The 23,446-nt window shown below is 37.7% G+C and overlaps 1 protein-coding gene and 1 pseudogene across 1 annotated transcript; one reads left to right on the top strand and one right to left on the bottom strand.

Annotated features, from left to right (window-relative positions):
- Positions 1-1,075: 1,075 nt before the first annotated feature.
- Positions 1,076-2,418, top strand: LOC145579126 (NDR1/HIN1-like protein 6 pseudogene; annotated as a pseudogene).
- Positions 2,419-2,977: 559 nt separating this feature from the next.
- LOC145579125 (uncharacterized) lies at positions 2,978-13,829 on the bottom strand. The gene is made up of 4 exons (XM_081636399.1): positions 13,609-13,829; positions 11,519-12,362; positions 8,496-8,662; positions 2,978-3,936 (listed from the first exon to the last, which is right to left on the bottom strand). The coding sequence occupies exons 1-4, from the start codon at positions 13,773-13,775 to the stop codon at positions 3,729-3,731; spliced, it is 1,386 nt and encodes a 461-aa protein (XP_081492525.1). The 5' UTR covers positions 13,776-13,829; the 3' UTR covers positions 2,978-3,728.
- Positions 13,830-23,446: the final 9,617 nt, after the last annotated feature.

Here is a 23,446-nt window from a genome sequence, read left to right as displayed (position 1 = left end):
TCCAAAACCACCCAACGACAACCCGCAGCCTAGCCAACCCCCTTTCCTGGGAGCGCCAGCCACCGCCAAGACTCCCTTTTCCTGCCTGGTGTCGTCGCTGCCTCGGCCACCGCACACCTGCCCCACCTACCCATCCCTAAACCACAGTTTCCCCACCCAAAACAACCCCTCCCCCCTAAGAATGACAAAATTGGCCACAAACAGCCAAAATCGACGGATTTTGTGGATGAATGGTTGATTTCAACCCTAAACCGGCCGATTTCGGCCATTAATGCCCGATTTTATCACCAATTTCGTGGCCAGTGGTTGGGATTTGGGGGATTTTGGCTGGTTTGCGTGGTGAAGGGGAAAGGGAAAGTGGTAAGGGCAGCACCAGCACCGGGGTAGAGGAAGGGGAAATGGTTGACGGTCGGCGATCCGGGGGGAAGGGGGTAGATCGGCCTGGCCGTGGGTGGCAGTGGCTAGGTATTGGTGGTTTTGGATTTTTTGTTTTTTATTTTTTATTTTAGACTTTTATTTTTTTAAAAATTTATTTTTTAAAAAAATTTCGAACCTGTGATGCATTGACACGTGTCTAATAACCTCCTACATCAAGTTGGATAACTGGTTGGAGGTGATAAAAATTAATAGGGTATAAAGTTGGGAGTTATGGTGAATAAACTGAAGTTGGGATTAATATTGGCGGATGGAGCAAAGTTGAGATTAATTGTGGCAATTTTTCGTAATATTTTTACTCGTGGGAATTTTCATTCACAAATTTCTAATAAATTCTCAATCCTCATCCCGAACTCCAATTTTCATACAACGTACACCTGGTATATACATGATAAGGATATATATTTAAGACTTCAGGTTATGAAGAGGTCATTTCATGAAACTTTATTCAATTCAAAAATAACTAGCAAATGTTGTACATATCTAGAGACGCTAATAATGAGAACAAGTAAAAGGTGACAAAAGAATTCCTAGCTCAACCACTCTCAAACTTAGGCTTCATCCGCGGCTCTACTAGCTTAATTAGGTAAAAGGAAAATGAAACAGGTTACCTAACTTAAAAGACTTAAAAGAACAACTCCTTTACAACAATTAATCATAAATATAGTTACAAAGAAGTCAACAAGCATACTCAAACTAACTTGTGTAGCTTGCTTTACGTTTTTGGTCTACAAATTAAGGACGGAATTTATCCTTAAGTTTTCAGTATGCCTTCAGATCGGATACCGGTGAATCCGAGAATCTATCCAACTTCCATTGTCATAGACCAGGCAACAAAACCTACAGTTCCTTTAGTTCCTAGAAACAGTTCGATTTCATCAGATAAAGGGCACACAATGGGCAACAATCCACCCCCTTATCCACAGTCATTACCGCCTTTTCGTTCTCTTGCTAGACAGCCAAAGGGCCGAAGCTGCTGTTGCAGAGTTATTTGTTGCATATTTTCTTTACTGGCTACCTTCTTACTTGTCGTTGGGATTCTTGCCCTCGTTTTCTTCTTGGTTTTTCATCCTAAAGTTCCTAGCTACTCAGTTGACAGGCTAAGAATAACCGACTTCAGGCTCAACTTGGACCTTAGCCTGTATGCTAGGTTCAACGTGAGGGTAACAGCAAAGAATCCGAATAAAAAGATTGGTATATACTATGAAAAAGGAGGTAAAATGAGTGTTTGGTACGAGAAAACTAACCTGTGTCAAGGGTCTTTTCCAGCATACTATCAGAGTCCGCTTAATACAACAGCAACTGATGTCTCCCTTTCGGGGCAAAATCAGTATGGGAACACGTTGATTCAAGCGTTGCAGCAGCAACAGCAGACGGGAAACATTCCTTTGGAGCTGAAAGTGGATCAACCTGTTTCGATTAAAGTCGAGAGTATGAAGCTTGGGAAAGTGAGGTTTTTGGTTAACTGCCAGTTGACAGTGGATAGCTTGAGCTCCAATAATGCCATTAGTATTAAAGCTAGCAATTGCAAAATCAGGGTGAATCTTTGAATCTATTCATTTTCCTAGATTTCAGTAATTAAGAAATAATGAATTAATCTATATCTTCAATTATTTGTCATTTTTGTTCATGTATATCTCAGCTTTATTTTCTTTCATTTTTTTTTTCTTCCCAGATTAAAGTCTCTTGATTCGTATTTGTATACTATAAAAGCTTTTTTCTCAACTTAGTATAAACTCGTGTCTTTTGTTTACGTAACTGAATAGTTTACCATAGGCTATGATGACTAAATAAATTCTCGTGTTCTAACTTCCCTGTAAATCTGTAATTAATATATTATACATTCAAATTGCAAATGAGTTGGCTAGACCGTGGCTAAATTGTCTGAATGCTCAACATATATAGGAGCTCCACTCGAGGGCATAAACCCAGAGTATTCTTCATGCAAGATCCACCTTCCTCCTCATTAACACCACCCCTCAAGTCCCCAAACAACCTGTAAGACCTAAAATGCACATCATAAATACTTAAATATATAAATTTGGCAACACTGCTACCCGACCTTGTTCAGCTATTTTAAAATTGACCAAAACTTTACTGAAGTTGACAAAATTACTTTATGGTTCATACAATATGGTAGACATTGATTATCTTCTACTACCAAGTAGTTTTATTTTGAAAATTTACAGTAGTAATTTCAGGATCTATAATATACTATATTACAAAATTAAATTCCACTGTATTTATAGCCAAATAGGGTCTTTTTTGCTCTCAGGGAAAAGTTAGTGAATATAACACTGAAGTAATAAAGTGTCCATTAGAACATAAGATGAAACTTCTGTCGGGTGATGCAATTATCAATGTTGTTTTATACCAAATGACACTAGCGTAGCTAGGTGATGGGCTACATAATTCCCATTTCTCCTCAATTGAGAACAAGCAACCGAATCATAACTAGGACTACTTGCAAAAGCAATTTCCGACACTGAATCTAATCAAAATCAGAAAAATATGAGGCAGGAGCATTAAGGTTAAAGATTATATGCTGAGAGTCAGATTCCAAGACAATTTTCTAGAAGCCATGGCTTCTCCTAACAGATGACCTTTCTTTCCGCTATTTCAGCTGGCCAATAGGACCTTACTGATATCATCTTTGTTGCAAATTCAACAAAATAAGCAGAAAAGGAACTGGGGGAGGATAAATTTACAGGAAAAGAAAGTATGGCAATATATCTCAACAGGAACATCATACTAACAATCTGCCAAGAGGCTCTGATGAAATAATCATTTATGCACGAAAAGATGGTTGCTTACGAAATATATAATTCTGCAAATTCCACAGTAGGTACTTTTTGTTAAACCGTACAGTACTTCAAGTAAAGCAAGACTAAATGTTACAGCTTTTACCTTGATTTTGTCAAATTTATCAGCTTTGTCAACTCACCAACATATTTTTCAGCAAGGCAACGATATGCCACAAGAAGTATTGTTGTACAACAGGGCTAACTCTGCAAACATGCACCACCGAAGAAAAGGGCAAATACGAACTCTCTTCCCTCTTTCTCTAGCTGCTAGGGATAGATGGAGGCCACACCAACTGGCGTTAGTGTTCAAGAATTAATAACTTCCCTCTAAAGTTTGCAGTTCTTAAGTGCCAAGCATTTGATTGTTACAACCTACAGGAGTGTTGATATAAAAACTAAAAACTCATATGACCAGGTGACCAGGCTTCTGATAACAGATGGTAATTATAAACATGATCTAGCAACTTTCTTGAAGTTATTTTGAAAATTCTAGTCACCAACAAGAGCCCGTGGTCTATGTTCAAAAGTGAATAAAGACATTCCAGTTTGGGAGACAGCTCTCACATATCCCATGTTTGCCGTCAAAGTTGGAGCACCCCAATAATCTCCAGTGCCAAAAGTAACCTTATTCTTCATGGCTAGCTTCCTGGTGACTGGTAGGGCCATCATGCGTGGTGATGGAGTATCAGGGACAACCCTGTGAGATTATTACCAACTATCAATAAAAACACAATAAACTTTATAAAGAGACACATGCAGATGTATTCAGATGTTTAAAGCACAGAGTTGAAAAGTTTCAGCTATATATTGATTGAAGTTCACACAATCACCCCAAAACCACTTAGTGATTGCATAATTGCATTCATCTCACCCTAAACTGAACTAAAACCATCTGACATTAAGATCTGGTCTAACAGTTGTCTGAACTAGTTAGAACTTATCTAAATTTATTTTAGTTGTAAATACAACTCATTAGCCCTAATCTCATCTAAACTTAAATGAACTTAATTAATTTCAGTGCCTAGTTGCTTACATATTGTTAGAGATATGAGATATCGGAAAATATAAGTGTGATATATTTTCCGTAGATATCATTAGAAGAATAATATATTTAGGATATTTATGTTAAGATATTAATGAATGAATATATCTTTAGGATATATAGTTATGCTAGTATATCTTATGAGCGTAGGTTTTGTATAAATATTCTACCTATGGATAATAATAATAAAGCAATACAAGCCATTCTATTCTCTCTTTCACCCTAATTTGTCATAATATCAAGAGCAGGTTAAATATTGGGACCTTCACAAAAGAATTTTCCCCTGCCGGTGGGTTAAACCCACAGGTGAGATAAAAAATTTAGCCAAAAAATATTTATTTTTTAAAATATATTTCCGCAAGTACGTGAATGCAATTTAAGCATTTGTTGGTGAATATGGTGATGTCTTGATGTAATTACATCAGCATGCCTGACTTTTGTCACTCTTCAAGTATGGGGTGATTTTTTTTGTGAGTTGATTCGAGCATGAATTTACTCCTTTGGATATGAGTGTGGTTTACTCTGAAAGACCAATAAGAGATTTGAGTGTGGTTTACTCTCAATGACCATTAAGATATTTGAGTGTGGTTTACTCTAACAAACCAATATTTGATTGGTGCTCGGTTTTGCTCTAAAAATACCAAAAATTGTTATATTTGCAGGTCGAAAAGTGTGATGTTCCAACTTGATTGATGACTGATGAGTTCGAAAAAGATGAACGTTCTCATCATTGAAGAAAAAAAATTGAGGGCGACAAAAATTGAAGGCGACATCAATAGAGTAGTGTAACTCGATCACTTCAACAAAGTGAAGAATTTCCATAGGATTAAGTCGGGGTGGCTTAAATGGAGAGCGGTCACAGGAGTGTTATGTGACTTGAAGGGAAAATTCTACAGGACTGCCATAAGACCCGTATTGCTCTATGGTACAGAATGTTGGCTTCTAAGAGGAAGCACATTAAAAAGATGGAAGTTATGGAAATGCGCATGTTAAGGTGAATGTTTGGGAACAATCCAAGAGATGGAATCAGAAATGAGGCTATTCGCAAGAAAGTAGGCGTGGCAGGCATTGCGGATAAAGTAAGGGAAAATCGCTTTCGCTGGTTTGTGCACCGGTTTGAAGAGTGGGACTATGGAGGGGTAAAACGAGGGATAGAGAGACCGAAAATGACTTGGTTGGAAGGAGTTAGGAAGGATATGAAATATATGGATTTGCATGATGATGAAGCATTGGATCGTAATGGATGGAGGAAGATTTATGTCGATGACTACACGGAATAATCAAATTTGGTTCATGTTAGCCGACCCCACTTATGGGATTAAGGCTTTGATTGATTAAACGTTCGTGTTACTGCCATTACGATTGCGGGAGGATGTTAGAGATATGAGATATCGGAAAATATATGTGTGATATATTTTCAGTTGATATCATTAAGGGAGTAATATATTTACGATATTTATGTTCAAGATATTATTGAGTGAATATATCTTTAGGATATATAGTTATGCTAGTATATCTTTTAGGAATATTGTTTCCTATCTTATGAGCGTAGGTTTTGTATAAATACTATACCTATGGATGAATAATAATAAAGCTGATACAAGTCATTCAATTATATTTTCTCTTTAATTTGTCACATATGTGATACTACTCTACTACGACATATTAAGTAACTGATTGAGAATCTTACAAGTCTAAAACTATCATCAAGGAATTTCTTACCTCACAAATATGGACTTTAACATCAATCAATTGTCCACAACCCCCCACCCCCCACCCTCCAACTTTTTTCCTTGTTTTGATCTCTTAGAGCTAAAATTTCCCTGTAGGCCATGAAATGGTTCCCCAAGATGCCAAAACTGTTAAAGCATTAACTATGGCTGAGTCTAAGAAAAGCTTAGCTTAGTAAACAATCTAATTCAACTGGCCAATTTACATACACCTTGACTCCAACTGTCATTTGCATAGTTCTCTTGTATACCAACTTTCTGCAGTGTCTTAACCTGTGGAACCATCTCTAGGTCCTTGAGAAAAGACTGTGGCTGAGTCCACTTCCTCCAATAACAACTAAGAAAACGGGTTTAGGAAATATAGCCAAAACATGATTTCGAATTCTCGTCACCTCCTTGCTTCCTCATCGTACAATACTCTTCCGACGAGCCCCCCTTCTCCTCGGTCCACAAAGACAAAATGTGGGGAAAAACACATATGTGGAGCTTATGCATTGGAAGTCAAAGTATCCCCCAAAACTCCCCTAATTATAAATTATTATTTAATACTCCCTCTGTCCTCAATTGTTTACCCCATAGCCATAGTTTACTTTATTACATTCTGGTTGAGTGAAATGGATGAGAGAAAATTGGTAGGATCTTCTATGATTTTGGTGAACATAAAGTTGTATTCCCTTGTGGACATTTATGGTATGAGGAAATCTTTTGCCTTAAAAGGAAAGTGGGGCAAACTTTAAGGAATGGAGGGAGAAGTAAATTGTGCATTGCTCTTGGCAGGACTTTGCCTAAGCAACAAAGTTAACAAAAAAAGAAAAAGAAAAGGAGAAGAGGAAGATTTTAAAGAAAGCCAAAGTACTCTCACAGTCATACAAAAATAAAAAGCAATAAAAGGTGAAAAAAAAAATCTCTTGATTCAACAAAAAAGCCAGAAGTATCAAACAATAAAATCAAAGAAAAATTGATGGGAATAATCCCACCTTTTGAGCGTCGGAAATTAATAATCCCACCTTTGGAATTCTTTTTAATAATCCCACCTTTGATATCAATCCGCTGAAAATAGTCCCGGGTGACCAGTAACCGGTTGAAGAGGTAATTTTTTTTTATTAAGTTTATTTTACACGTGTTACAATTTGATTTGTCCAAAATTTAAAAAAATAATTAAAAAAAAGTAAAACAAAAAAAAAAAAAAAAGAAAAAAGAAAACCAACACCACCTCAGCCACACCACAATCACCACCATCCCCACCACCATCCAAACCCATAATCAGAACCACCACCCCACCACTAGCCACCCCCGAAACCACCGTACTGCAATCCACCCCAGCCAACCCAACCCCAAAACCACCTTCAAAAAATCAAAAACCCACCAACCCAAAACCACCTTCAATAATCGAAAACCCACCAATCAGACTGAATCAAAGCCGGGGAAAAGGGAGGGAGGCCGAGATCGGGACGGAACCCGCCAGGGCCCCTCCCCTCCCCTCCCCTCCCCTGAACCACCGAGCCAACCCCAATGGTGGGATTTCGAAAAATCGAAACCCACCAAACTAGACCCAGAAGAAGAAGGCCGAAATCGGGACGGGGAAGGGGCGAGGTGAAGAGGAGGGAGGCGTGTGGTGGTTTGGCGGCCGGAATCGCGACGGGGAAGGGGCGAGGTGAGAGGAGGGAGGCGTGGTGGTGGTTTAAACGTGCCTGGGTTTTGTGGAATCGTGGGTGAGGGAGGGGGTTGGTGATTCAGGTGGTTCAGGGGAGGGAGGGAGGGGAGGGTCTAGCGCTGTCGCCGGCGTCGTGTCTAAGGGCTTGGTGGTCGGAGACGCAGGGCAGGGGAACGGATTCAGGGGCGGGGATGGTGGCTGGAATTGGTGGGTTTGGTTTTTTAATTATTAATTTTTTTTCTTTTAAAAAATCTAATTTTAAAAAAAAAATTATTTTATTTTATTTTTATTTTTTTGACCAATCACAGGCCGCCACGTGTCATGACCGGTTGGGATATTTCAGCGGATTGATATCAAAGGTGGGATTATTAAAAAGAATCCCAAAGATGGGATTATTAATGTCCAACGCTCAAAAGGTGGGATTATTCCCATCAATTTTTCCTAAAATCAATAAATACAAAGAATTATTGTAATGAATGTCTCAGTATGCAAAGTTCTAGGCTTGTTTGTTGCCTTTTGGTTCAAGGGTTCACTAGGAATAATCTACTTAAAATGGTGAAGTGGAGCTAAAAAAAAGCTTAGTGCAATGCAAGGGTGAAGGGTATGCAGCATAAATGCCTTCCCCACCCCCCCCCCCCCCCCCCCCCAAAAAAAAAAAAAAGATAAAAGTCAATGGTATGGCATGGCACTAAACAAAAATGTGATCATGATTAAATAAAAGTAGAAGGGCAATTTAGAGCAAATATTAAAAGCATAACAGAAAATCAACAAATCCAAGATTTAATATATTGTACAGGAGGGGGAAGAGCATAGGTAAAGAAAAAGCTTACTTGAGAAGCTTGACCAATTGAGTGGCTCTTGTCTTTTCATTAGGGCCTCCAAACATAGAAACCAACTCCATAAATTCTAAATGAACACTTTTACATACAATGCCCTTTTTTCCAGATAATGCAGAATACATTTCCTCATGGATTGGACTCTCAATTTCAGACTTTGCCTGGGTAAGAAAAGACATGTTTCAACACCATTAGGAGAAACTTTATCTGTGAAAACCCATACTACATCACTGATGCTAATGAAGTCTTCAATTTAACTGTGCCAGAAAGGCCTAAAGTAAATGCAGGAATTTTTTTTCACATTAAAAGTTCAGCCATCAGTAAGCTTCTGGATATTATCAATCATGCTACTTATGAAAGTCTTTGTACGAAAAAGATTAGCACCTGGAACACAAAATATGCCCAATTACTTTTTGAATCTAATTGACAAGGACAAAACGCAAGGCCATAAATGTATTATACCATATAAATATTGGAAAAACAAAAACATAATACTAATTTCCTAAACAAACACAATGTTATTCTAACCAGAAATAATCTTCAACTTATGATGACATATCAAGAGCTCCAAGTCCACAGCATTTACGACAAAATATTCTCGTACTTTGGTTGTCCATGGATGTCAGAACATTCTATCTAAGCTAGTCATTAGATAATAGATATTTTTTTAAAAAAATTATCTTAATCCAATGGAAGAAGGAAAATTAGTATCAAAGATATCAAACTGTAATACTATATTGATAAAGAGGGTGATAATACCAAATACTGGTAGTGTAGTCAGCAAATAATTGACTACTAAATAACTCACAATTATTAAATTTACAAATAAAGAAAAATTTAAAATAAAAACATAATAAATAAATAAAAGGAAAAAAAATTCTCTCTTGAGACTTGACACATAGTATCAAGTAAATCCTTTATCCTCCACAGAATCTTACGGTTGCCTGTTTCCAATTTCCATAGCATATCACACTACCACAGATAAATTGTAATGGCATCTGCAACATTTATTCTAGGAAAAAAAAAATAGAAAAAGGAAAATTTTGACTAAGCCATCCTCAGACTGAAATCTGTGACGAGAGAAAGCCAACAGATATCTGTGCCTCAGCGTAACAGAAAAAAGGAAATCCAAGTTTCCACCGCATGTTCCAGCTTTTATATGCCTGATCAATTACAAATTTACGAGAAATCGTAGAATAGAAAACCAAAATTTGAAACAGAAACCTCTCAAAACCCACAATAGAATCCAATGATTTCAATCATCCCACTGATATAAGTTTTAGACATTCAACAAAGACCATAAAGTTGTATATGATTTTCTTTTCTTCCCCATTATCTGAGTACCCATATAGCAAAGTGATTGACAAAAACATAACCACTGAAAATGTGTACCCAAAACTTCTTGCTCCACTAGGGCACTAAATCAAGAATTATCCTAGGCTAACCAGCTGCAGATCCAAGACCATGCAGGTTTGCCAGAAAAGTAAAATGTTTGCCTTAAGAAAAGAAACATGTGGCACAGCTTGGGCATGGTTATGCTACTTATCTTTAGTCCATTCTTGTTCAGTAACTACCCATTTTAGAACAATAAGAGGCAAAATAAAGAACCCAAGCCCTAAGCCTAACTGTTGTGTATTGTGATTTTGTCAACCTCATCAACAAAAATTGCTGAGTTTTCAGAAGCTACAATAGGCTAATAGAAAATAAAGAAAATTCTTGCTTGTGTATTGAGCCTAATTGAATATTTCCTGACCACATGAATTTAACAATCAATTTTGAATTTCAAGTTCTCATTTTAAAAGTGTATCTAGTTCTTAATTAATTAGTATTCCCAAATACGTAGTTTAAGCCAATCAAATTCACTCAAAAAATATAAGAATTATAGCAAAAGCCATCCATGGATTCAACACTAAGGGCCTGTTCACATTTACTGAACTTAGCTACACTAAACTGATTGGAACTGAACTGAAATGAATGAAGCTGAAATGAATATTTTATGAGAGAAGGAAATTAGGAGCTGAACTGAACTGAATTGATTGGAGCTGAACTGAACTTAAATGAAATGAAATTAAGCTAAAGTAAATAGGCCCTAAATCCATTACAAGTAGCAACTTCACCCAATTGGTTATCCACTTACAAAAGATTTAAAAGAGGTTTTTCTCAGGTAAAAAAAAGTTTCCACTAAGTGAGAAGAAAGATCTACAAGGATGGAGACCAAGATCAACCAAATCAAGCTAAAAGGTTAAAAGAACTCCTACAACAATTCAAGGAAAACCAAGTGTTCCCTAATGAGTAAAAAGAAATGTACATACACAAACTGTCTCATAAAGATGGTAGAGAAGACATTTGACCCCAAATTGCATAAAAATGCAAAACCAAGTTCCATAGCCAAAAAATGTACTTCACCACACTCCTTAAAGGTGCAACACAAACTACCAAGTGTTCCCTAATGAGTAAAAAGAAATGTACATACACAAACTGTCTCATACAGATGGTAGAGAAGACATTTGACCCCAAATTGCATAAAAATGCAAAACCAAGTTCCATAGCCAAAAAATGTACTTCACCACACTCCTTAAAGGTGCAACACAAACTACCCCAGCTACACTGGAAAAGCCTGTGGTAAATACTACATTGATAATGCAACAACACCTAAAACAATGAATCACTACAGGTCCTTTCATAAAAAAAAAAAAAATGACTGCAGTCACCCATGACGGTGAGAGGGAATAAAAAAATAGGGCTGAAAGATAGATCCAGTCAGCCTATCCTATGGCAACTGAGATAGAATATTAAAAAAAAAATTGACTGCAGTCACCCAGAAAGTACAGAAAATATCAAGGAAAGTAACCAAAAAGGAATTGAAATTTATCAAGGAAAACATAAGAGATGAGACATAAGAATATACCCTCTGGAATGGAACATTTAAGGATAAAAAGAGTATCCATTCAGCAAGAAAAAATGACAATTTTAGGGAAAGTAACAAGGTACAAAATGAAAATGAATCAAAAATATACCTGAGAAATCACGAACTCAGTGTTGTTTTTAAATCGGTGCTTTAGTTCATCCTCCGGTTTTTCCAAAAGCTTTTCAGCACCACCATTACTTATGCCTGATATAATAGCAATTAATGCTGTTGTATCAAAATTGACTATGTCATAATCTCCTAAGGGGTCTTCTCTTCTGCAAGATGGAAAATCTTCATCATCCAAAGGCCAGTCTTTCATGTTCATAATTAGATCAAGGAATGAAGATCCCAATTCCAACTCACTGTATGCCTCTGCAAACTCTTCATGAACACCACTAGTACTCAACTCTGCTACACTATCAATGCTTTGACAAGGCTTTGCACATTGATCAACATCCATTATCAGAGTGCATGCCCCTTGATATGATTTTCCAAGAACATTGACCCATTCACCTTCTAATGCATCAGAGAAAACAAAGTCAAAATGTGAAAAATCCAAGTTCACTCCTCTAAATCCAAAATTCATCAACAGCTTCTCACTAATTGTAACATCTAGTCCATTTGCGAAGAAGAGAACAATAGAAACAGGCTTCAGTACCAAGGAAAACTGAGCAGTGCTAACTATTTGTTCAATCCGCATTTTCAGACCCTTGTTTCTCCCTGAACTATCCCAAGTAATATACTTCCGGTTCCGATCAGATACAATAAACCAGGTGGGATTGTTATGGAGACTGCAAACAATATCAACATGTACAGCTTCACATTGTGAATTGGTTTTCTCCCTATGGCCAGTTGTAGGTGACAAAGGAACACGCTTGCACACTCGTGACACTCCCATTATGTATGGCTGTTGAAGTATGTGAACGATGGCCTCAAAATAGCCCACATTACAGCTGCAAAAAGAATGCATTAACCTTCCACTTAATAATGATAACATGAATCAGCTTATCCAAAAGCATAATAATATATTGTATATAATTGTGTGGGTAGATTGCTTATACGATGATGGCTGGATGTAAAAGAAAAGGTGTAGATGATGCCAAACAGTTGACAAAGACATCTCAGCCTTGAAATGAACTTATGATGACATTGACATCTTACACTGATTACTCAATCCATTTGACATTTTGACGTGTTAAGGAAGTTTAGTTTGATGTTGTAATCAATGAATGAAATAAGTCCAAGGCGCACTGAAGTGATAGATCCGTGAAAAAACAATCGTGAAAATAAAAATTAAAAGATTGTGCACCCAGCCCTATGCATGTGGATGTGGCATTGAAATCGCCTCACCCAGAAGAAGAAAAAAAAAGGATAATCCCCGGTGCTTGCTCGAAGCACATCAAGCTTCATTCATTTTGAAATCCACTAAAATTCAACCCTCTTAGCTTTATATATTACAGAAAGTACAGTATTACAATCCTCTCCATTGTCAAGTTAGCATCACGGCACCACCACCCATATTGTTCCCATATGCCCCCCTTTAGCCAGTTTAAGATATATACAGTCTTATTCTAACAAATAATGAGGTAATTTCCGATATACCTACCTTTTTACAACCAACTACTTCTCTTTTTTCCTCATATTTATTGGTTAAACCTCCTCATTAATGTAATTTTGCATAGCCTTTCCCGACAAATACTTGAAAATCAACATATTGCAAAAGTACAACAATTAAATATTGCATTTTAACAGCCCATTTGGTGTCGATTATAAATAATGTGATGTTAAGTACAATTTAGCAACTAAAGTAGCATACTTGTATTTTCCTTCAGATATCTCCATTAACATCTAAGTATCTAACACCCACCAATGGCAAGCAATAATAATTAAAATTTGTGAATAATAACATTTATTTTTCTCACAAATTTATAATTATATAAATCATTCTCACTACCATGTGTTATTACTGCTTACCAAAAAGGGTCCTTATTAAAATTCATAACGCGCATCATGCTCACGAAAGAACATACATACATGTACTTCGTATACTTGCGCAATCAAATTAGATAGTTCGAATGTATTATCTAATGGAATTGACAGAATAATAATGATTACATATGCTAAACAAATAAATAAAAAAATACAAAACCCAAAAGCAAAAAAATTAAATAAAGTTGTATAAAAGAAGGAAAAGAAAACCTGAATGATGAACAAGGGGTGGAAGTAGAAAGAGAAAGACGAGAAAGAAATCTGAGCTCAGAATTGACGAGACGAAGAAGAGTGCCCTTGCAAGAGGCAGTGATTTTGGAGAGTGGCAAGCGCTGTATTCTGTCCAACACTGCTTCGCATCTTCTGGTTGCTTCCATTGATTTGTTTTCGGTCAAGCCTCCCACCAAACTGGGTTCATAACAGAAACATGTTCATAATCGCAAGGGTAAATTTATATACTACCTTTTTTTTTATTTATTTAGGACATTTATATACTACCTTGTTTCACGTTATTTGCAATTTTTGTTTAATATATCCACTATTCCCTCCGTCCCTTATTTACTAGCTTATTTTCCATTTTTTACGGAAATTAAGTAATTTAGGGATTTTTTTAACAAGATTTATACTCCCTCCGTTTTTAAATACTTGCTCCATTTCTCCATGCGCGGAGTTTTAGGAGAAATTGGAGAAAATAATAAAATATGGAGGTAGTGGGGTTGGTGAAAGAATAAAAAATTGTAAAAAACCAAAAGTAGTGGAGAGAATTGAAGGAGAGAGAATATGAAATTAATATTGTTAGATCCACTTGGTGAGAGAAATTAATTAAATATTGTAAAAGCTTTCCAAATAAGGAAATGGAGCAAGTATTTAAAAACGGCCGGAAAAGGAAAGTGGAGCAAGTATTTAAAAATGGAGGGAGTAACATAAACATGTTCATAATCGAGGAAGTCTTTGGCAAAAGTGAAAATGATCCAATTGGACGAGCGCACGATTAAAAAATAGAAATTTTGACATTTGTTACAACTAAAATGACCCTCTATCACATTTGCTACCTGCTTAAATTTTTATTTTATTTTATTATATTCCCATTCAAATCCCAAAATTATACATATACTTCCTCCGTTTTTAATACTTGCAACAACACACCTTTTTTCACGATATTTAAAAAAGTGGATTTCATGTGATTTAAAATACTTAAAATGGAGGAGAGAGATTGTTAAGAGTATAATTTAGTGGGCCATGAGATTATAATAAGGGTGATACTACAGCTTTTGACATAAAATACTTTCCAATTATAGTGTGTTGCAACTATTGTGACATTTCCATTTTAGGCAAGTGTTGCAACTATAAAGAAACGGAGGAAGTATATCACAACCTGTTACCTTATGTCGTTACTATTTCCGTAAGCGAAGCCCAACCACCGTCCAGCCACCCTCATTGCCACCGTACATCTGCTCCTACCTCCTCCACCACCCTAACTGCTAGCCCCTCTCCCCATTCCGGTGTCTAAACTATCCCCCGGCACCGTCGATCCCCCCTCCCTTTCCCTACTCATGCTACGTCACCTGTGACATCATTGCCACCGGTGACATCAATCGCCACTGCTGGGCCCTCTTCGCCACCCTTATCTCTCCTCTTCATCGTCCCTGTTGGCTATGGTGGTGGTCGAATTTTGGCGATCGAATCTAGATCTTTAACAAAAAAAACCAAATTCAACCTTCCCCGCCCAAAAATCGACACCCCTACCATAAACTCATTCGTTAAAACAACCCTAAACAGGTTTTAGGGTTTCGTTTTCACCCATTTAGGGTGGTTTTCGGGGCAGCGGGGGCGAGGGAAATGGAGGAGGTAGGGGAAGGTTTAATTTGGTTTTGGTGGTACGATGGTGGAGCAGCTGATATGTGGAGGTCGGTTTGGGCAGTTGGTGATTGATTAGGCGGCGCTGCTTATTGGTGGTTGCTGCGATGGTTGGTGGGTGGTGCGGTTGTGCGAAGTGAACTGTTGTTGTTACTGTTGTGTTGGTTGGGTGCTACTGTTGGAGTTGTTGGTGTTTACGTGAGTATAGAGGGATGTGCGAGGTGGCTGTGAACAGGGGAGGTGAGGGTGACGTCGCTAAAATTGTGTGGTGATGGTGGTTGGTGTGAGGTCCGGTACGGTTGCTTGGTGGGCAGGTGTAGGGAGGTGGGAGGGTGGCTGACGAGGAGGTGGAAGGTGGCTGGGAAATATTTTTTTAAAATTTTTTTTGTTTTTTTATATATAAATTAAATTATTTTTCAATGAAATAATGGGCCCCACTTAACGGAACCCTAACAGATTATGTTAAGTGGTAGCAATATTTAACATTGTAGGATTTGGGTGGTAGTAAAATAAAATAAAATTTTAAATAGGTAGCAAATGTGAAAGACGGTCATTTTTTTTACGGGGTGAAAGAGGGTCGTTTTAGAGGTAGCAAATCTCAAAATTTCCTTAAAAAATTAATATCCCGAAAAAAATGAAAAAAAAAACAAATAAATTTAATTTCTTACGTAGTATGGTTGGAAAAACGAGATCGGTTTTTTTGGGGGGAAATTTACCGTCAAAATGCTACTGATTACTGTTGATATCAGTGCTTTCCCAAAATTGATATAAAAAGAAGAAAGAGAAAGCCTCAAACTTCAATAAAAATTAAACTTCAGCCAAAACTTCAACAAAAATACAAAGAAGGATGAACAACTAAATCTAACCTAAGTAAAATTTAGTAAACACAAAAACGACAAACAAAATTAGTAACTATATTTTAATTTTAAGTAATTTTTTATTTTAATTAGTGTTTTTGTTCTTTTCAATTTTATTTATTAATGTATTAAACTAAATTTCTAGGGTTCTTGAATTGGATTTTCGTGAATTCTTTACCAAACTCAACAAAGACCAACAAATTCAGGTACTATACTTTAATCTTAATTAATATTTTTGTTATTTTCTAGGGTTTCTAAATTGAATTTTCGTTAATTGTTTTATGTTATCAAAATGATAATTTGATAATTATGATTAACATTCTAAGTTGATAATATTGTATTGAAGGTTGTTAATTAATACTAAATTTATGGGGTTTCTAGATAATATTATGTTGATAATTTCTTGGGTTTCAATTTCTAGGGTTTCTAGATAATTTTATGTTAATAATTTTAGTGTTGTCTTGTAGATTTCTTGGAGTTCTAGGGTTTTAGAATTTGCAATTTATTTGTTTGGGTTTGGTTTTGGAATAGGTATTTCAATTGTTTCTAGTATGAACCTTGATTTGATACAAATGACTTGGTTGTGAACAACTTTGGTGTAGTGTTTCTATATGATTTGCATATAGTGTAGTTCATGTCAATAGCTTTGGCATATAGTATAGTTCACTATCACTAGCTTTAGCATATTAGGAATTAGTACCATTGTACCATCATCTGAACTAGACTAACAACTTTTCAGCTCATCACTTTGTTCATGTTGAGCATTACAACATTGGTTGCATTCAGGTTCTTCTTTTGTAGCTTTCTTTGTTGTATTAGCTGGAGCAATAGCCATCACCTGCCTCAATGACCTCTACAAATACAGTGCACATTGTCTAACCAATTAATTCAAATATTACTCAAAATATGAGTAAACATGTGCATAAAATTCAAGTGAATTTAACAAGACAACTTACCCCATTGCTACAAGAATTCAACACAAAGCAAACCTACATATACCAAGAATAATATAATCAAACTCATAATTTGTAAAAGATGGTAACATGTTAGTCTTGATGTCAATGTAGCAAGTTTAATTTTAACAAGACAACGTACATGCATGCACTACTTTGCTTATTAATTTTAACAAGACAACTTTGCTTTTTTTATATCTTATTTTTTTTATATGATTTGCAATTTTGCATATAGTGTTGCTAAAATGGAGAAAGGTCTTAAAAGTATCTATGTGTAAGGAGGGTGTTCCCATCGTAGGGGATCCTTCTCCTTAGATGACCATGGCCCTTTAAAAGCCTAGGACTTTACACTTGTTAGGGTGTATTAGGATTTAAATTCCTGACTGTTTGGGGGACCTTGAATTAGAATTGATTCTATCATCACGCTTTTTTGTAAGAAACAAGTAGGAGTCGCCAATGAGTTTTAGGAAAACTCATAAACCTCGTTCATGCCTTTCTCCCAAGTAGAGTTCATGGGATAATTAGCACGAATCGTAAGTTTACCCATGCCCAATTTGGTTTACATAAACCAGAAATTAGTTCGGAAGCGAGGGTACTAAGATGACGTTCCCTTAAGGGGAATCGCTATCCTAGCCCTAGTGCAGCCTCTACTAGCTCTTCCTTTTTCACAATTTCATCACCAAACAATACATGCAATGTGATACCTAAAACTAAGTTAGTTGGTTTTATTTACACGCATCAATCACGTAGGAATTACATTGCAAAGTCGTTATTCTTTATTTAATTCAAATTCATGAAAAGAACAAAAATAAACAAGATTCGCCTTGGCTTAAGTGATCAATCAACAATTAATTATTCAATTCTATTATTATTTAACGCAAGATACTATGTGGAATTGATTAATTAAAAATCCGTTTAAAGTGATCAAACAACACTAATTAATTTATCAAAGTTGTTTTAAATAATAAAATAAATATGATTGATCTAAGTGCTCGGGATTTTACCACTTCTCTTTGCTAGATCTTCGTTTAGAACACTTATGGACTCATTCTTGTTCGGGAACCTCCACCGTAGTAACAAGTATGAAGGGGGTGAGTGTTTAGGACAAGAGGGTTTGGTAGCACACAAGTTCACAAAGTTTCTGCCAGAGTTTTAGGTTATTTTTTATCTGTTTGAGCCTCGTATTAAGCCTCTATCTATAGGGAATGAGTGCGTTTAGGGTTTTGAACATTCTGCCGCAGCAGGTGTCGTGCTGATGAGTGTCATTTATGGAAAAATTTCAAGATAGAAAGCTTGTATTTTGAACATTCATAATAGTATCTATTCATCCATGTTTTAAGATAGAAAGCTTGTATTTTGAGAGAAATTTCAAATTTTTATGGAAAAAGATGAGATCTTTTGAGAGGGAGAAAGAGAAATACAAAAAGGTAGGATCTTTCTAGGCTAATAACCTTGGCTCTTGATAAAAAATGATATGAAATAACCAAGGAAAGATAAGTAAAAGGGAACAACTTTCAAACAAGCACAAATTTCAATGCAACAAATAAGGCAAACCTATCTCAAAATCACCAAGATAAATGAAATAGGGGTCTTAATCAAAGCCAACACCAAGTAAAGCTAGGATTAAGGTGTAACCACAAAGATTACAAGGTAGCAATCACAAAGAAAGCAAGATAATCACAAAGATTATGGTAGAGAGAGAAAGTCTCTTTAATTACAAAATCAAGCAAAGTTCAACATTAATTAAAATGCAAAAACGTCTTCAAACAACTTAAATAGTTCGCACAAGCTGACAGAAAAACGGGAAAAGGTTCAGCTGAACTCAGGGTAAGTTCGGTCGAACTTGTGGGTAGGTTCGGCCGAACTAAGTGATGGTTCGGTCGAACTGTCCCGCTCCTGGTTCAGTTGAACTTTTGGAGTTCGACCACTGCTGCAAAACTGACAAAAACGGGTTTGAAACTGCCTAGGTGTTTCGGTCGGACTTCCTTGGTTCGGCCGAACCTCTTCAATTCTTCTTGTCTTCAAGTGTGATGATGGTTAGCCCCGAAAAGTGACCTCTAAGGACCTTGGCCCGACTTCGTGTCACGACACGTGACACGTCTTCCACTTCTTCCACTAAGTTCCATGCACCCGCGTCAAACCCCTCCTCTTCAAAAGGAATTGCCCTCAATTCCGGATCATCATCACCAATATCAACTTCTAAAAGAAAAGGAGCAAGATCACCAACATTAAAGGTAGCTGAACTCTAAAGTCTCTCGGTAGTTTAAGCCTCTAAGCATTAGGTCCAACTCTCTCCAAACCTTCAAAGGGGCCTTCGGATCTTGGCATGAGCTTGTTCTTTCTTTTAGCTGGGAATCTTTCCTTCCGAAGATGGAGCCACACAAGATCACCTATATTGAATTCCCTTGGCTTCTTGAATTTGTTTGCCCTTTCCTTGTAACTCACATTTGCCTTCTCAATTCTCTTCTTGACATCTTCATGAAGCTTTTTCATCGTTTCAACTCTATCTTTTGCCTCAAAGCTCAACTCCTCTTGAGGGATACTAGGCAACAAGTTAAGTGGTAGGCGGGGATTAAAACCATACACTAATTCAAATGGTGTTTTCCTGGTAGCTATGCAATAAGAGAGGTTGTAAGCAAATTCAACTTGAGGTAGCTTAAGATCCCAATCTTTCATGTGTTTGCTATTGATAGCTCGGAGAACGGTGGACATGGTACGATTAGTTACCTTGGTTTGGCCGTCGGTTTGAGGGTGACTAGAGGTACTAAACAAGAGCTTGGTTCCCACTAACTTCCACAAAGTCTTTCAAAAGTAGCTCAAGAACTTAAGATCTCGGTCCGACACAATACATTTTGGAATGCCATGAAGTTTCACCACTTCTCTAAAGAACAAGGTAGCCACATGAGAAGCGTCATCGGTCTTATGGCAAGGAATGAAGTGAGCCATCTTGCTAAAACGATAAACCACAACAAACATGAAATCATTTTTCCTTTGAGTGCGAGGGAGAGCAACCACAAAATCCATACTAAGATCATCCCAAGGGTGACTAGGGACCGGAAGAGGAGAGTAGAGTCCTTCACGGAATTGACTCTTAGCCTTGTGACAAGCCCCACATCGAGCTATCACATCTTGCACATCACCAAACATCTTGGGCCAATAAAAATGTTCTCGAAGAATGTCATATGTTTTTGCAACCCCAAAGTGTCCGGCTAGTCTTCCTTGATGAGCTTCTTTAACAAGCAACCGTCGATGAGAGCATTTCGGAACACAAAGCTTGTTTCCCTTGAAAAGGAAACCCTCTTGCACCATGAAAGAGCCATCGATCCCTTCCTCACACTTCTTCATTAACCCTCCGAAATCCTCATCATCGCTATACAACTCTTTGAGCAACTCAAACCCTAAAAACTTCACATCAAGAATAGTGATCATACAATGCCTCCTAGAAAGAGCATCGGCGACAACATTGCTCTTCCCTTCCTTGTACTTAGAAGAGAAAGTGAATGATGGGAGGAATTCAACCCATTTGGCATGCCTTGCATTGAGTTTATGAGAACCATTGATATACTTGAGAGATTCATAATCGGAGTGTAGCACAAATGGTCTAGGCCTCAAGCAATGTGACCAATGATCAAGAGCCCTCACAATAGCATAGAACTTCTTGTCATAGGTACTATATCTCATTCTTGCTCCACCAAGCTTCTCACTAAAATAAGCAACCGGTCTCCCTCCTTGCTCAAGAACCGCCCCAGCTCCAACCCCACTAGCATCACATTCAACTTCAAAGGGTTGATCAAAATTCGGAAGAGCTAAGATTGGAGCCTTACACAACTTCTTCTTGAGGGTCTCAAAAGCCCTTTGAGCCGATGGTGTCCACTCAAAAGTACCCTTCTTCATGCATTCGGTCACCGGGGCCAAAATAGTGCTAAAATTCTTCACAAACCTTTGATAGAAGGAAGCTAGACCATGGAAAATCCTAAAGGAAGCTAGACCATGGAAACTCCTAACTTGAGTGAGAGTGGGAGGAATAGGCCAAGATTGAATGACCTCAACTTTACTAGGGTCCATTGAGATCCCTACATTCGAAATCACATAACCAATAAATACAATACTATCCACCATAAAAGTACACTTTTCCAACTTGGCAAAAAGCCGCCTACTTCTCAATGTTTCAAATACTTGCCTCAAATGTTTAACATGATCAAGTTCACATTTGCTATAAACAAGTATGTCATCAAAATAAACAACAACAAATTTACCAATGAAGGGGCGAAGTACCTCGTTCATGAGCCTCATGAAAGTGCTAGGAGCATTAGAGAGCCCAAATGGCATAACTAACCACTCATACAAGCCTTGCTTTGTCTTGAAAGTGGTCTTCCGCTCATCTCCTTCACGCATTCGAATTTGATGGTACCCCATCCTCAAGTCAATATTCGAAAACACCTTGGAACCATGTAACTCATCAAGCATATCAACAAGTCGAGGAATAGGGAAGCGATACTTGATGGTGATGTTATTGATGGCCCTACTATCCACACACATCCTCCATGTACCATCCTTTTTTAGAACCAAAAGAGCCGGAACCGAACAAGGGCTAAGGGATTCCCTCACAAATCCTCTTTCAATCAACTCACCAACTTGTCTTTGAAGCTCTCTTGCTTCATCGGGGGTACACCTATAAGCGGGTCTATTAGGGAGTTGTGATCCGGGAATAACATCGATTTGATGCTCAATTTCCCTAATAGGTGGCAAACCAGCTGGGAGATCATCGGGAAAAACATCATGGTACTCAACCAATACTTCCTTGACAAGGGGGTGGATTGGGTTCTCTCGCTCACTCTCTTGTGTTTCCCTAAGAAGACAAATAAAGACAAGGTGTCCTTTATTTATCTCCTTTCCCATCTCATTTTCCCCAATGAGAACGTTCTCTTTGATTGTGTTTCCTGTACCCAAGGGTCCTTTGTGTTTGATGGTGGGGGACAAGGGGTTGAGTACAATCTTTTTCTTATCCATCATGAATGAATAAGTGTTCTTTCTTCCATCATGCATTACATCTCTATCAAATTTCCAAGGTCTACCAAGCAATACATGACAAGCATCCATAGGCAATACATCACAAAGCACCTCATCCTTATATAGCTTGCCAATTGAGAAAGAAAGAAGAGTTTGTTTCGTTACCTTCACCTCATTGTGATTGTTAAGCCATTGAATCTTGTAGGGAGTAGGATGATCGATAGTTTCAAAATTGAACTTGCTTACCAATGTCGTTGAAGCTACATTAGTGCAAGAGCCACTATCAATGATAAGGTTGCAAACTCGATCCTTGATGGTGCAACGAGTTTGGAAGATGTTTTCCCTTTGCTCTTCCGCCAAAGGGGTGGAAATGGAGTGAAGTGCCCTCCTCACAACAAGGATTTGACCCTCATCGGCTTCAACTAGAATCTCATCCTCTTCATCATATATAAGGTCTCCAAAATCCCTCTTCTCATCTTCATACTCATCATCATCCATTTCACGAATCATCATAGCTCTACTATTTGGACACTCATTAGCAAAATGTCCATAACCTCTACACTTGTAGCAAGTCTTCCGATTGCTCATCTTGTTGTGATCATCTTTGCTAGAAGAGTGCATGGGAGTCTTGCCTTTGTCATCCTTGGCAATGGGCTTGCTTGTCTCACCCTTTGGAGCAAAAGAACTCTTGAAGGTAGGCTTAGTATACCCACTAGCACTACTCACCTTGTCATACTTCTCAAACTTCAAAGCCTTTTGCATCACTTGATCAAAACTTCCATGGGCATGCACATCAACCTTTTGCCCAAGCTTTCTTTCAAGACCACTAATATACCTAGAAATCTGATATGTCTATTTTATATAGTATTTTACCCCCGTCCCTTGGTCATAATTAGTAGTGTTTTTAGCTCTTTAGAGCCACTTTTATTACTAATATGTGTTTTCTAGTGTTTTCGTAGTTTTGGTTGATTTTTGTAGGGAATTGCACCTTTGGAGCATTTTCCCGGGATTTTATGGAGCAACTACGAGCATTGGAGGAGCACGACCATCTTTCATAGCCCAAGATCGGTTAGAGTAATCAAGCCGGTGAACAAGGGCTCGACTTGTGTGAAGACGAGGCATTTGGACCGAATGATTTAAGCCCCAAAGAGGATATTTGGTTTGGGCCAAGTTACGAGCCCAAACGAGGAGTCCAAGCGGCCCAAAGGTGTCCGCCCGATGGTCCGCCCGATGATCCGCCCGATGATCCGCCCGATGGTCCGCCCGATGATCCGCCCGATAGCGCGCCCGATCGGGCAAAGAAGACTTATATCGCAGCAGCCCTTCGTCCGATCAAAAAGGCGCGCCCGATCGGGCGGTGCCTCGCCCGAT

The sequence above is a fragment of the Chenopodium album genome, chromosome 14 (genome assembly GCF_948465745.1).
Source record: "Chenopodium album chromosome 14, dcCheAlbu1.1, whole genome shotgun sequence".
NCBI classification, from domain to species: Eukaryota; Viridiplantae; Streptophyta; class Magnoliopsida; order Caryophyllales; family Amaranthaceae; genus Chenopodium; species Chenopodium album.
The sequence above is the reverse complement of the archived record's forward strand: the minus strand, read 5'-3'. Positions and strand labels throughout refer to the sequence as shown.